The 14986-nt window shown below is 47.5% G+C and overlaps 1 protein-coding gene across 1 annotated transcript in view; it reads left to right on the forward strand.

Annotated features, from left to right (window-relative positions):
* Positions 1–11800, forward strand: part of CUNH6orf118 (chromosome unknown C6orf118 homolog) — a 16820-nt gene extending 5020 nt beyond the window's left edge. Inside the window, exons 3-7 of the mRNA XM_023764792.1 lie at positions 528–587; positions 1887–2011; positions 3550–3608; positions 5993–6177; positions 11780–11800. Of these exons, the coding sequence (XP_023620560.1) occupies positions 528–587; positions 1887–2011; positions 3550–3608; positions 5993–6177; positions 11780–11800 (450 nt within the window). The remainder of the gene's footprint in view (positions 1–527; positions 588–1886; positions 2012–3549; positions 3609–5992; positions 6178–11779) is intronic.
* The last annotated feature ends 3186 nt before the right edge of the window (positions 11801–14986 follow it).

A 14986-nucleotide genomic window follows, 5' to 3' on the forward strand; every position in this document is an offset into this window, starting at 1 on the left:
CTTTTGTTTTAAGCAACGCGGGGTCTGTCTTTACAAAAAATGAAATAGTGCCCTCGAAGGTGAGTGTGCCCTCGGGGGTAAGTGTGCCCTCGGGGTGAGTGTGCCCTCGGGGTGAGTGTGCCCTCGGGGGTGAAGCCGAGCTGAGGTTGGGTGGTGCCCACAGCCGCGGTCTCCGGTTCTGAGTGGCACTGAATATCTACACGCGGCCATCTGTGGCCACCCCGCAGGGCACATCCCCGGACCCACCCAGGGGCGTCCGTGTGGCCGGAGGTGCCGTGTGGACTCCTGTCCGGCAGTTTACGGCACTATCCCGAGGGGACCGATGGCTCACACTCAGATAGGCTGCCAAGAAGCTAAGGTCGAATGCCTTTAACGTGTGTCTTGTTTAGTAGAACGCTGAAATATTTTGTATTTTTTACGGCGATTGAAACTGACATCCTTAACCTCCACGTTACTTATACCTGCAAACCCCCCATCGTGCTGCTGGCTCAGAGCAATCTCCGCAGCCCCCCTCTCTCCCCGTGCAGGATGAATACGAGCTCTACATGGCCATCCTGCTGAGCGCGCAGCCCACGGACCAGTACCAGGTACCTCCTCACGCAGGGGCCTCGCAGGGCCTGTACTTCCTCATTCACCAGCAGCAGAAACATCTGGAACCCAAGAAGACCCATTCGTGCCTACATCATCTAAACCATTAAAATATATGTATATATATATTATTGATTTCAGAGAGCAAGGGAGAGGGAGAGAGAGAAACATCAATGATGAGAGAGAATCATGGATTAGCTCCTGCATGCCCCCTACTGGAGATCAAGCCCGCATCCCAGGCATGTGCCCGGAATCCAACCCAGGATCCTTCAGTCCTCAGGCCGATGGTCTATCCACTGAGACAACCAGCTAGGGCTGTGCCTACATAATTTAGAATAGCGACACCTTGGACTAGCTGAAGGGCATTATGGGTAAAGAATTCACTTTTCACCTTCTGCTCATGGTGAGGGGCAGGGGTGGGGTGGGGCGCACAGCCCTCCCCTCTCCCTGGGCACAATGTCTGCTCTCGAGCTGGTCCACGGCAGCGGCCGTGCTTCTGGGACAACCTGATTCACCAGACGGGCACGGGCTGGGAGGGAGGGGTGGGGTCCTGCCGCTGCGTCTGCCCTGCTTCTGACCAAGCCTCTGCCCCATGAAGAGGGTGGCAGTGAGGGCCCCGGTACCTCTGCTGCCCGGGCCTGAAGCGGAGCCTCTGCCACATGGGCCTGGGCTTGGGAGGGAAATTCTGACGGCTCCCCTCCTGGGAGAGGCCGTGGCCGTCACGAGAGCTGTCGGTGACGACCAGCAAGCATGTCACTGCAGGGTGTGAGGGAGGCCCCGATGCTGCTGGGACGGGGGCGGGGCCTGCCTGAAGCATCGACCCGCACGTCCTCCCCACGCACACCAGCAGGAAACCCGCCACGTAAAACATTTCCTGTAAACGAAAACCTGAAAACAGCGAGAAGTGTGTTTTCCGGATCTTCACGGGACGAGCTGTCCCTTCTCGTGTTTCCCCACACCCCAGTCCTCCCCACGTACCATTGTCACTGGAATTTAAATATCTGTTAAAAATGGATGTCAGAGAGGAAGGGAGAGGAGAGAGATAGAAACATCCATGATGAGAGAGAATCATGGATCGGCTGCCTCTTGCACGCCCCCTATCGGGGATGGACCCTGCAACCCCGGCCTGTGCCCTGACCGGGAATCCAACCAGTGACCTCCTGGTTCCTAGGTCGACGCTCACCCACTGAGCCCCGCCGGCCGGGCCGATTTCCACGTGAATTGATGTCTGGGCTCAGGACAGCCTGGTTGCACTGGACTAGCCAGACAAGGGACCCCCCTCCTGTGTGTCCACACAGACTCTGCTGGAGGAGGCCAAAGGGCTGGCGAGGAGCTCGGTGAAGACGGCAGATGTCACCCAGGCCCGGGAGGAGCTGAGGGCACTCGTGGCGGCCACCAACGCGGCCCTGGAGCACAACGACAGGTGAGGTCACCGCCTCACTCCCCGCTTCTGCTCTTGCCGTTTACGGTGTTTACAGCGTGTGACACGCGTGTGTTACTCTCACCGTTTATGGTGTTTACAGCATGTGACACGCATATGTTACTCTCACCATTTACAGTGTTTACAGTACGTGACACATGTATGTTACTCTCACCGTTTATGGTGTTTACAGCGTGTGACACGCGTATGTTACTCTCACCGTTTATGGTGTTTACAGCACGTGGCATGCATATGTTACTCTCACCATTTGCAGTGTTTACAGTACGTGACACATGTATGTTACTCTCACCATTTGCAGTGTGTACAGCACGTGACACACACATGTTACTCTCACCGTTTACAATGTTTATAGCATGTGACACACATATGTTACTCTCACCGTTTACAGTGTTTAGTGTGTGACACGGGTATGTTGCGTCCTTCCTGCATCCCCGGGTGAGGTGCGGCCTTTCCCCGCATGCCCGTCCCCCGCCTCTTCACACACCGCCCCGTGGGCCCAGGACCTCGAAGGCCTGGCCTTGCTCTGGGAGCGGGTGTCGCTGCAGTTCTCACGTCTCCTCTGGGGATCCCCGAGGACTTCCTTTGATGGGTGGGAGCTGCAAAGCCAGCGCACCCTGATGGACGCCCTGATTGTGTCTTTAACCTAAACCCTCCCCTTAACCTCTTGGGTACTAGTCTTTCTGGAGGAAATGACGTAAACGATTAAAAAAAATGAGGCAAATCTGATGCCCCCAGCATATCCTCCAGAAAACAAAACAAGAAACAAAGACAAAACTCAGCAAACCGTAGCTTCCGTGGCTGGGAGACGACAGCCGTCGGAAAACAGCCTTCGAAATCCCTGAGAACAGAAAGCCAGCGTCAGGTGCCAGGGGGTCATGTCGCCATGTCGCCCTCTGCTCAGCTGGGAGAGCCAGGCGGTGTGGGGGGCGGAGCACGGAGCCCTGAGCCTCAGCCTCGCAAACCAGGGCCCGGGAGAGGGCTGTGCCCAGTGAGGAGGCACGGGGGTCGCTGGAGCCCTCCCAGAGCGCCCGCCTGTGGGGGAGAAACATCCCGAAATGACAGTGATAGAGGTGAGAAGCAGGTTGAATCTCTTGTCTTTTATTTTTAGTTGAAATAGGGTGGGATTTGTCAGCTGCTGCTGTGGTGAGGGAGGTGAAATCTCATCCCAGCCTCAGGGAGACCTCTCCGTGGCTCTTGACGTGTTTGCCCCAGAATCTAAAATGCTAGGTTTGTGCCTCCTTGTTTTTTAGGAATTCAAGTCGTAAAATAATACCGATAAACCCTGTGGTAAATAACTGGTCCCACTCTCACCAGCGCCCACGTGGCGGCTCGGCAGTCGTGGCAGGATGGTTCTTCGGTGTCTTCAACTGGACCGACCCCAGCTCTCGCTCTACAGACACCTTCTAACGACCCTTTTTGTTGCAAAGATTAGTTTTTATTTCTCAATTTTCAAAAAGACAGAAAATAGACGAGAGGAGGAAGGCAGGGAGCTCTAACCTGGCTGTGCTGTCCTCTCTCAGGCTCAGGAGCGAGCTGGCGGAGGAGCGGCGGCGGCTGCGACGCGCGCAGAAGAAGGCAGGCAAGTCCCGATGTTCTTCTCACGCTCGGTTCTGGTTCCGCCGCCTCTGGGTGCGGAGCTGCCAGCCTGGCCCGCTGTCCGGGGCCTCCCGCCGTTCGTTATGGCAAAGGGTATTTTTTTTTTTTTCAGAGAAATGATCACATTTTACTGATTTTTCCCATCAAGTTCTTTAGAAACACAGTGAGTTTAATTTGATTGAAGTGTTTTTTAAAATATCTTTTTATTGATTCCAGAGAGAAATAGAAACATCAGTGATGAGAGAATCATGGATCGGCTGCCTCCTGCACGCCCCCTGCTGGGGATCGAGCCCACGACCCAGACATGTGCCCTGACCAGGAATTGAACTGTGACCTCCTGGTTCATAGGTCGCCGCTCAGCCCCGGAGCCCGCTGGCCGGGCTGTTGGCAGTGTTTTCGCTCAGGTCCTTTAGACGCGGCGTGGTTGCCCCGAGGGCCTCGTCAGGGTGCGGACCGCTCTCCCCGCGCCCGTGGTCTGGGCAGCCTGTCGGCTCCTGTCCCCAGAAACAGGGAACACGGGCCACTGTTTCCTGCTCTCTCAGGTCTGTGTGGTTTCCCGGGGACGAAGTGGGGACCTTGTGTAGAGTCAGGTCAGGTTTTGACGAGACACTGGGAGCAGATCCTGAGGACCCTGACGTAGACTCGGGGTCCGCCCAGGAGGACGGCGAGGACTAAGGGGTCTCCCCTGCAGACAGGGTCTAATACACGACAGACGCGAGCGAGGCCTGGGAGCTGCTGTTCAGAGCCACCACGTGAGGAGGACCTGGGAGGGCCCTCGGTCTCCTGTGGTGGTCAGGGTCGCGTCAATGAAGACAGTCCATTCTGGTTTCCAGAACCTTCTCATTCTTAGTCCCGGCTCAAAGAAGTCAGCTTTCCAGACTGCGAGGAGTTTCTAAGGCTGTCCATGCTGGAGACGCTCTCTGCCTTGCACACACACTCTCCATCTCTGCCCATTGCCGGGATCCCCTCCCAGGGCGCCTCCGTGGCGGTATCGTGGCCTGGCCATGTGGCCCGGCAGCGTGGCCTGGTGATGTGGCCCAGCAGCATGGCCCGGTGATATGGTCTGGCAGCGTGGCTAGGCTGTGGACTGGCAGTGTGGCCTGGCAGCATGGCCCGGTGATATGGGCTGGCAGCGTGGCCAGGCTGTGGACTGGCAGTGTGGCCGTGGCCGTCCAGGTTCCAAGCTTTGTTATTTTGGCCTCAGGAGCCTCAGCTGTGAGTCTCAGTTGGTGAGTCGGAGCAGGTAGTGCTTCCCCCTCAGGTGATTGAGGAGGAAACATGCGGACCGACCACGGGAGGCACAGAGTCTGGGGCAGCGGGATCACTGCCCATCCATCTTCTCTGTGTCCTTGTTTCTTGTGAGGAAAACACACAGTTTGTGGCAAATGGATTACATTTTACAAATATTGATGCATTACATACATATTAAAATTTACCATAAAATTAGATGCACATTTCACATGAGTAACTACTCAAAAGCAGCTCCGTGAGGTTCCTCACTGTTTACACCGATTCCGTCCGATGCCCTTTCCCTCCATGTGTGTTACACGCCGCTCAGTGACTCACACGGGACCACGGCCCTCACAGACCTGCCTGCATCGAGCTCTGAGCAGACTCGCCCTCGAGGTTCCAGCCAGAGTCCCTGGTCTTCCTGCTCCTCGTCCTTCCCAGGGCAATGCCTCACCTGCTCTCTGTCTGTCTGTCCGTCTCCCCAGGGCAATGCCTCACCTGCTGTCTGTCTGTCTGTCTGTCTGTCTCCCCAGGGCAATGCCTCACCTGCTGTCTGTCTGTCTGTCCGTCCCCCCAGGGCAATGCCTCACCTGCTGTCTGTCTGTCTGTCTGTCTTCCCAGGGGCAGTTGTTTCTCTCCAACTGAAAAGCCCTCCCCTGATTTCTTCACGCAGGTTCTACGCCTTTTCAGATGGGCCTCCCCCTTTCCCAGCATCACCTCTCGATGTTACGCCCTGGTGCTCTGCCCCGCCCCACGGGGTAACCTGTTCAGTGAAAGTGCCGATCCCGCTCCTCCGGCTCCCCCGCCCCTTCGCTTGTTTAACTCCTGTCTGTCTGTCAGGTCTCAATGTAGTCCCACCCCTCTGGCTAAGTCGCCCTGTGTTTTCCCCATTCGGTCTTAGCTGCTCACAGTGGCCACGGAGAAACACTTACTGGTACATGAAGGGATTAAAGGACGACACCCCATCCCTCAATCCCATCATTTTTGTTGGCGTGCTTGGAGTTTGGGCTGCATTATATTTTATAGCTGTAACAGATTAGCGATGTAAGACATAATGTTGTTAATAATGCATGACATTATCACTGAGGGCTATGATATTGAACACAGTAATGCTTTGCTTTTAAAAAATATCTCCAGAATCTTCTGAGAAACACGTGAGCAAGGAGGAGGAGCACCTCACGCTGACCGACCAGGTGGCGAGGAAGCGATGCGAAGTACTCCAGAAGCTGGACGAGATCCAGGCTCTGGAGCGAGAAATGAAAACCACCCTGGTCCACACTAGGGTTTTACAAATCGCCGAGAGCAGGGTCAAGAGCATCGAGGTATGCAAATTCCGTGTTGGCATTGTTCCTTCTCTTGCCGACCATTGCAACCACGTGAAGTGATCTCATTTGCAACAGGATAAACAATTACATAAAATTTGGTGCACATATATTTTTATTTAAAAGCTAGAGGCCTGGTGCACAAATTCGTGCACAGGTGGGGTCCAGCTGGCCCTGCCCCGATCAGGGCCAATCGGGGCTGGGCTGGCGGGGAGAGGGGCTGAAGGAGGTTGACCAGCCGGCCCTGCCCCAGATAGGGGTGGGGGGGCCGATCAGGGATGGGGCCGGCCAGGAGGAGGGGCCGCGGGAGGTTGGCCAGCCATCCCCGTCCCCTGTAGTGCACTTCATAGCGACTGGTCATTCCGGTCGTCCTGGCCGTTCCGGTCATCCTGGTTGTTCTGGTCGCTTAAGGTTTCACATGTATAGACATTTGTAGCCAGTGATGAAGACATGCTTAGAATAATTAAGAGATCTAAACAAACAAAACAAAATGAAGGTGATAAACAATTCTGTAGAGTTCGGTTAAGGGTCAAATCTCTTTCAGGTCCATTGAAAAGTTTAGTGTTTTGTATAGAAAAGTCTTGTTATGGAATGAACGGTCATCATTTAGTGTCGAGTGTGTCCTAAGTAGTTTAAGTTCGGCTCAGAGCAGCCAGGTGACCCGCCCACGATGGAACCGTGTAGAGGTGACAAAGTGGGTTCAAGCTTAATTCTGTTGGGGCTCCAGCCCCTGTAATTTCTGCTGCGACAGGTTGGCCTCAGAGTTAGACTGAGTTAGCTGTGCGGTTCGGTGGGCAGAGGGGACTGAGTGAGGGAGGGCCACTGAAAGGGAGTCTACTGAGTTAAAAGCAGTTTTTGACAATGATTGTGTCAATTTTGTTGAACAATAATATATTGTACATTACAGTCTGTTTTAAAATGCTGTGGTGCCTGTGTTATCTGCTCACTTTTATTTGGGCAGAATCTGACTCAATTTAACCTCTAGTTATGGAGTTTATCATTGACATGGGATTATTCTTTCTTATTGTGGTTACATGGTTACTTATATTTTGCCAACACCACTTTTTCTCCCTTTTAAGCAGAATTATAAAGTATATGGGAAGGTGGTAGTGGTCCAGACTTGACTTGATGTCTCTCTCTCTCTTAAAATCATATGTTCAGACTTCCTTCTGTGTTTTCCTTTAGAATCTTCTCTCTCTCTCTCTCTCTCTCTCTCTTTTTTTTTAAAAAAAAACTAAATAATGTCCTGAGAACAGATACTAATTTATAGTTGAATTTTTAAACTGAAAATAATAGAGTTATAGCTTTACATATTATAAACATGATGCCAAAGTCATATAAACTTTCATAATTACCATCTCTTTAAATGGGTTGAATCAATGAAATAGAAGTCGCCCTATAATGATTCCATATCATGAACTTATATTAGTTTTTTTATTACTCATACTTGGCTCCTAAATTCAAATAACACATTGTTTCTAACCCAATGAAAAATAACTGAATGGACCAACGATGAACAATGCGCCAGATACTGCTGCGAACATTTAAAAATACATTTCATTTAATGTCAGCAGCCCGTAGAGACGGTAAGCGATAGCTGCTGCTGTCAGCCTCCTTTCCCGGCGAGGAAACCAGGGCACGGATACGCTATGTCACTTGATTCGGGGCACAGGGAGCAGGTAGCAGTGTGAGGATTTAAACGCAGCCCAAGGTCTTAATTATTTACCGTGCAGCCTCGCTGGTGTAATTGCCAATCCTTTTCAAGTTGGATATCTGGGAGAGCAAGTCTTTACAACCCCTGCTCATCATTATTTGTTCACAATGATGTTGGATATTTTAATTCATTGGGTTAACTACATTTTTAAGTCTCAATAACAGTACTCTTGGCATTTTGACTGGGTTTCCAATGAATTTAAAAATTCACTAGAGGCCCAGGGCACTAATTCGTGCACCAGTGGGGTCCCTCAGCCTGGCCTGCTGGATTGGGCTGAAACCAGCTCTCTGACATCCCCCAAGGGGTCCCGGATTGCGAGAGGGCACAGGCCAGGCCAAGGGACCCCACTGGTGCATGATCGGGACAGGGGAGGGACACGGGAGGTTGGCCAGGGCATGTTCAGCCCATCTCGCTCAGTCCCAATCAGCTGGACCCCAGCAGCAAGCTAACCTACTGGTCAGAGCATCTGCCTCCTGGTGGTCAGTGCACATCATAGTGACTGGTTGACTGGTCAACTGTCTGCCCCCTGGTGGTCAGTGCACGTCATAGTGAGCAGTTGAGCGGCCTTAGCCTATCATTAGCATATTATGCTTTGATTGGTTGAACGGATGACCAGACGACTGGACACTTAGCATATTAGGCTTTTATTATATAGGATTAGGGACCAAGTGGCAGCTTTATAATGTTAACATTCCCATCAAGGATCATTTTATGTTAATTTAATTTTCTGCATTGCTTTTAAATATTTTTTGTTATGTTTATTTTTGTGACTTTATTGCATCTGTTACTATTGTATATGAAAACGTTAACAACTGTTACATTACAGTTTATAATCAGTTATTTCTAGTATATATGTGACTTGTTGATATTTGTATTTTTATATTGTATCCTTAATAAATTATATAATTCTGAAAAGTGAGGGAATCTTCTATTCTGAAATTTCCCTAAAATTCTCTGGTCTTTTCCAACACCAATCTCCACCTCTTCTAGTTTATTACGCAGGGACCAGGATCTGTCTGTCTGTCTTCATATCCTCAGTCACGCTTTTTCGTTCATCTGTTTTAAGTGGGGTGCAATTCGTATTTTTGAAATCAGAATAACAGCATAATACATTTTGTTCCATAAATGGGGAAACTATTTAATAAATATTATTAACCAGGTATCTTTCTCTTATAATCATTTTCCCCTACAGACTGAAACTATAAAATTGGAAAGAGCAAATATTATTTTAAAGAAGAAAATAGATGTAAGTTTTTGTGAATCGATGCTTTTCAATAGAACCATTTTTTCTCTAGTGCCTTCTTGTACTATGTCAAAAATCAAATTAGAATACATGCATTAGCTTTCTAAATGATAACTTTCTGTAATGCTAGGAATAGCTGGCTATGTAGATATTAGCTCAAAATTAGAGAGGTGTAAACTAATGTATTAAACAATCTTCCAAATAGTTGAATGTGTCTGTCAGAATTTACGATTTCTCTAACCCTCCCGCACATGATAATTACTTTTAATGAGCTGATTTGGTTACAAGAAATATAATGCACTGGCACCCCAAACAGCTTTCAGGGTACCCTTCCCAAATGCCTGCTAACAATTTTCTGCTTAATAGATGATAACCCTGTTTCTCTCGTGTATGTACCTCTCTGTATTATACGTGGTAGGAAGTAGAATGTTATGCCCGATTCTAGAAGTGGCATCTATTTGGGTGCATTATCATGGCCGGCGTACATGACCAGATGACTTCTAATTCTTGGCAGACGGCTGAAAACCAGGTGAAGCAGTTCCTGGGGAGGAGCGAGCTGAGTGGGGAGGAGCAGCTGTAAGTCCTGAAGCTGCGAGAAAGCACTGGCACAATCGCATGTTCTCAAAACCGTGTGTTTAAAATGAGATGAGACTAGACAGTCCTTGTGAAGTATTTATATTCATGTGTCTTAACTTTCAATAGAAATGTTACACCCCCTCCTATGCTTAGCAATGATCAGCCCAAGATTTAAGCCTCTCTCTCTCTCTCTCTCTCTCTCTCTCTCCTCTATCTATATCTATCTATCTATCTATCTATCTATCATCTATCTATCATCTATCTATCATCTATATATCTATATCTCTATCTCTATCTCTCTATCATCTATGTAAAAATAAATACTTTGAAAAAAGCTGAAGAGTCAAGGGTTGATTCTCATGGGCAGGGATCAGGAAGCTAGGGAGACTTGTGGCTGTGGGTGGCTTTTCCCTCCTCAAATTATATGGTGTTTATTGATATTAAATCTTCGAAAACTCTATACATGCATTACTCTAAAGCAGCCGTTCTCAACCTGTGGGTCGCGACCCCTTTGGGGATCAAACGACCCTTTCACAGGGGTCGCCTAAGACCATCAGAAAACACATATATAATTACATATTGTTTTTGTGATTAATCACTGTGCTTTAATTATGTTCAATTTGTAACAATGAAATTGGGGGTCACCACAACATGAGGAACTGTATTAAAGGGTCGCGGCATTAGGAAGGTTGAGAACCACTGCTCTAAAGCTTCTAATTGAAAAATAAAATGGCTGGTTTATATTATCTGTCACATAAGTTGAGACTTTATATAGTTAAAGTTCTTAGAGTTTGTAATACGGTTCAAATCTTACAATTTGGTAAGGCTGGGAGCAACAGAAAACCATTGGTGACTTAGATATGAAAGGGCATGTTTGTATCAACAGTCAAAAGGCAACGCGGATGTGTGCTGGGTTCAGTGATATCAAACACCGCATTCTTCTATCTTTCTTCCGCGTTTTCCTCGAGTGTAGTTCTCCTCAGAGCCTCTCTGATGGCTGCTCAGGCGCTGGGTCCACGTGCCCTGGAGGAAGACGAGGGAGAGGAAGGGCAATGGCAAACAGCTTCTTCTCAGGGCCAGCCTGACAGGTCGAGCGGGGCTGAGGCAGGGAGGTGGGAATTGAGAAAAGAAAGAAAGACAGGAGAGCGGGGTCGGGAGGACTGCAGCTCACCAGGAACTGCAGTAAGTTTATTAACCACGCAATGCCTTTTATACACAAGACACTGAATAGGAGGTCCGTCAAGAGGAATGTATGCTTTGTTCCTCTTCATCTCTAAGGGAGAGACAGAGCAGAAGGACAAATTCTCGGTACAGCACATCTCAGTAAATAGTTACAGGTTTCTTGGTAAGCCACGAAAGGCTGTTCTCATTCTACAAAGGTTGCTCTCATTCTACTGATAACTGCCATCCAAACAAGTCTGGGAAAACTGTGTGGGTAAGGGTCCCAGCTTAGCTAGCCCCTTCAGGTGCAAGGACCTTGCCAGCTTACACCTGGTCCCCAACAGCTCCTCAGCATGAGGCTTGTTTCACTGAGGAAGAAAAGCCCTTCCCGGCGTCTTCTACGCGTGTCTCATTGGTCAGCCCCGAGTCCCCAGACCATCCTTGGCTGCAAAGGAGTCCAGATAATAGAACATCTCACTCCCAGTTCACGGGGTCGAGAAAGTCACGGGGAAAGGGCGTTAGAGCAGGTGCTGAGTGAGCCACACAGGTGGCCCCTGGTTTCACAATATGGTAGGTGCCCTCAAAGGAGAAGGAAGGTGTAGAAATGCAAATACAGAGCTGGGCCGGCTCCTGCCACAGCCTCGGCAAGGAGAATAAATGGGTCTGAAGTGGAAATGCCATCTGCTCGGCCGCCACCCTCTCCCGGATCCATCCGTGTGGAGGATCTTTGCTGGTTCTAGGCCAAAGCTACGCCGGGAATATTCTCTGAAATGAAAGGGGAGCGTTGCAAAGACTCAGTTCGCGTTTTTGAGTAAACGTATCCTAAAATAGATGCTTATGTTGAAATTTTCTTTTATGCTTAATGTCCTTTTGCTAATCTAAGATATTTATTTCTTATGTATTTTAAGGAACCTTTGGGAATTTATTAAAGAATATGTAAGACCAAAAGAAACAGATAACGACTCTGAAGTGGCTGAACTAAATGACCTATGAACATCCAGAACACCATGCATGTTGAGGATGTTTGCATATGTATAAATTAATGAAGATACATCTCATTTTGTCACTTTTAATTTCCAATAAAATTAACGTGGTACATGTCTCTTACTCAAGATGCTGAAATAAATACATGTGTGCATGTGATCAGTTTTACTTTTGTAAACATATTTACAGCACTAGTTCTTAGAGTATTTTTTGCTTTCATTGGGTGGGAAAATATATTCAGTTATTTGATGGGAAGAAGACATTTAGCACTGTTGCAATAGAGATAAACTTGTTTTTTATTTACAAATGTAAGCTTATATCTAGGCATTTAATAACATGTAGTCCTCTGGTTAATATCCATTTGGTTAAATAATCTTTGCTGATTGCCACCGGCACCATGCTCCACAGACGTGACGCCACCAGCACGGAGCTTTGCACTGCGCGATCTAAGTCGATGGGGCTCTTCCTGACAACACGGACAAGATAGCATTGGCCCCTGGATGAAGTGACCCCCCAAACCACGGCTTTCCGATTTCTTTAAAGAAAAAAAGAACTTCCATGAGAATGTGCCCAGGGATACAGAAAGCTCAATCTACTCGGCCCCTGTCTGGATTCTCCTGCCATGAAGTCCGCCATCAGAGTAATTTTTCTCTATTTCTTACTGATCCACGAAGTACTGAAATGCATTTACAAAGAAGAGATTCAATGAAGCATATTGCACATATCATTCTGTCCCGTCGTTAAGGCCATTAGGAAATCTGGAAATGTTTGCTGTGAAGTCCCTGTCGGAATATGCTGCGGGGTCAACGTTACAATTGTCATCCGTTGGAAAGGTAGGAACGTATTTATTTTTAGGGACAAGACTTTCGGCCTCAAGGTGGGAATCTGCACTAGGAGAGTCCCAGAGAACTTGTATTCTAGGCTTTCCTCATTCCCTGGTGAAATTACGGGTGCGAAGAACCTCACGCCTGGCCAATGGCTTTCCACTCTGACCAGCTGCTGGAGGTTATGCTTTAGAGAAGAAGGTGATCCATCTCAGCGTGAGTTCAGCAATGTAAATAGACCCAGGAATGACAGGAATCTCAAAAGAGCTGAAAGAATATTGTAAATATGCTCCTGGAATTGAAGAAAGCACACATACACGGAGGAAGAAGATAAAACACCGAAGGACCCAGAAGGAACTCTTACCATTTGCAACAGCATGGATGGAGCTGGAGAGCATTATGCTAAGTGAAACAAGCCAGTCAATGAAGGAAAAATACTCTTTCATGGATAACAGAGACCATTATAAACCTTTGAACAATAATAGATCCAGAGGCAGAACTGCCTCAAACAGATTGTCAAACTGCAGCGGGAAGGCCAGGGAGGGTTGGGGGGCAGGAGGGAGGGGGGTAAGAGATCAACTGAAGGACTTGTATGCATGCATATAAGCATAACTAATGGACATAAGACACTGGGGGGTAGGGGAGGCCAGGGGATTGTCTAGGGTGGGGAAAAAAAGGGACACATATGTAATACCCTTTGTAATACTTTAAGCAATAAAAAAATTTTAAAAAAACACACAAAAAAACAAAACACCAAAGGACCCAGTGTTGCCTCTAAATTTAAAAAACACCATCTCAGTGGATGGAATGACAGCATTGCAGAGAAACGCAAGCACCAGTGAACTCGAGGACATAGCAATAGAAATATTCAACCTGAGGCACAAAGAGAAAAAAGCTTGGAAAATTTAATAGAACCCCAATGACATGAGAAAATTCAAGTAATCTAACGCACATGGAATTGGAGTGCCAGAAGAAATAATGGAAGAAAGGATATTTATTGAGGACGTCATGGTAAAACAATCATCAAATTTGATGAAAACTACAAACACATATTTAAGGAGGTAGGAAAAAACTCAAGAAGGATTAGAAAAGGCACATCCTAATGAAATTGCTTAAAATAAGTTATGGAAAGAAAATCTAGTAAAAAGCTGTAAGAAAAAAGACATATGAACAGTCACCAAAACAAGTAATATTACAGACTTATCAATAGAAGTTATGTGAGGCAGAAGACAATGGGCACTCTTAAAATGCTGACAATGCGGGGGCGGGGCAAAAAACAAAACCCCTGCCAATCTAGTATCTACATAAAGTAAAAATATTTTTGGAAAAATTATTTTCACACAAAAATAGCTGAGGATACTAGTTGTCTGATGAGCTGAACTACAAGAAATGTTGAAGGAAACATTTAGGACAAAGAAAGTGACACTATATTAAAATTTGGATCTACTCAGAAGAACGGAGAACACTGGAAATAGTAAACGTTTTTGTAAATAAGAAAGAGCGTTGTTTTTAAATTTATTTTAAAATTATTGATTTTAAAAGCATAAATAAATACAGACAATGCACATGGAGTTTAAAGCTTATGCAAAATTCAAAGAAACAAGGGCACAAAGAATAGAGGGGGAAATGGAAGGATATTGCTTTAAGGTGTTTACACTGAGAATGAAATGGTGTGAGAGATGTTGAAGGTAGACCATGATTATATCAAGAGACATATTATAAACTCTAGAGCAACCACTAGACATGTACTAAAACATAAAGGGAAAAGTGTGGATATTTGAGAAAATATGCAAAAGCGCAAAACAGGGTCGAGAGACACACGGGACCATGAGTAAACGTGGCCTTTCTATACGATGCAGTGCTGTCAGCAGTGCGGAGGGCTCAGTTACTCGCACATGTGACATGGATAAAGCTCGAGAGCATTACCTTCGGTGAAGAAGTCAGGAAACAAAGCAAAAGTACTGTCTGGTTCAATTTATTGAAAATCCTGGAACAGGCCTCGCATGGAAGCAAGCAGATGGGTGCGTAGGGCTGCCAGCGGGTGGTGGTTTGGCCAAAAGGTCATGAGGGGTATTTTGGGGGTGATGGACATTTGCACATGTTGGGGTGATAGTAACATTTCGTCCACGTGGGTCAAAACTCATTGAACTGTAAACTCGAAATACGTGACTCAATAAGTTTGTTTAGCAAAATGCTCCTCATGAGTTTTGACTGAGAGTTTCAAATGCGTTCCATAAACACTGGGGGTGGTCAAAGTTGGGCCAAGGCGATGGCCCCGCCATCTTCTCTTCTAGTTCAGTTTTCTGG

The sequence above is a fragment of the Myotis lucifugus genome, unplaced genomic scaffold (genome assembly GCF_000147115.1).
Source record: "Myotis lucifugus unplaced genomic scaffold, Myoluc2.0 scaffold_348, whole genome shotgun sequence".
Taxonomy (NCBI): domain Eukaryota; kingdom Metazoa; phylum Chordata; class Mammalia; order Chiroptera; family Vespertilionidae; genus Myotis; species Myotis lucifugus.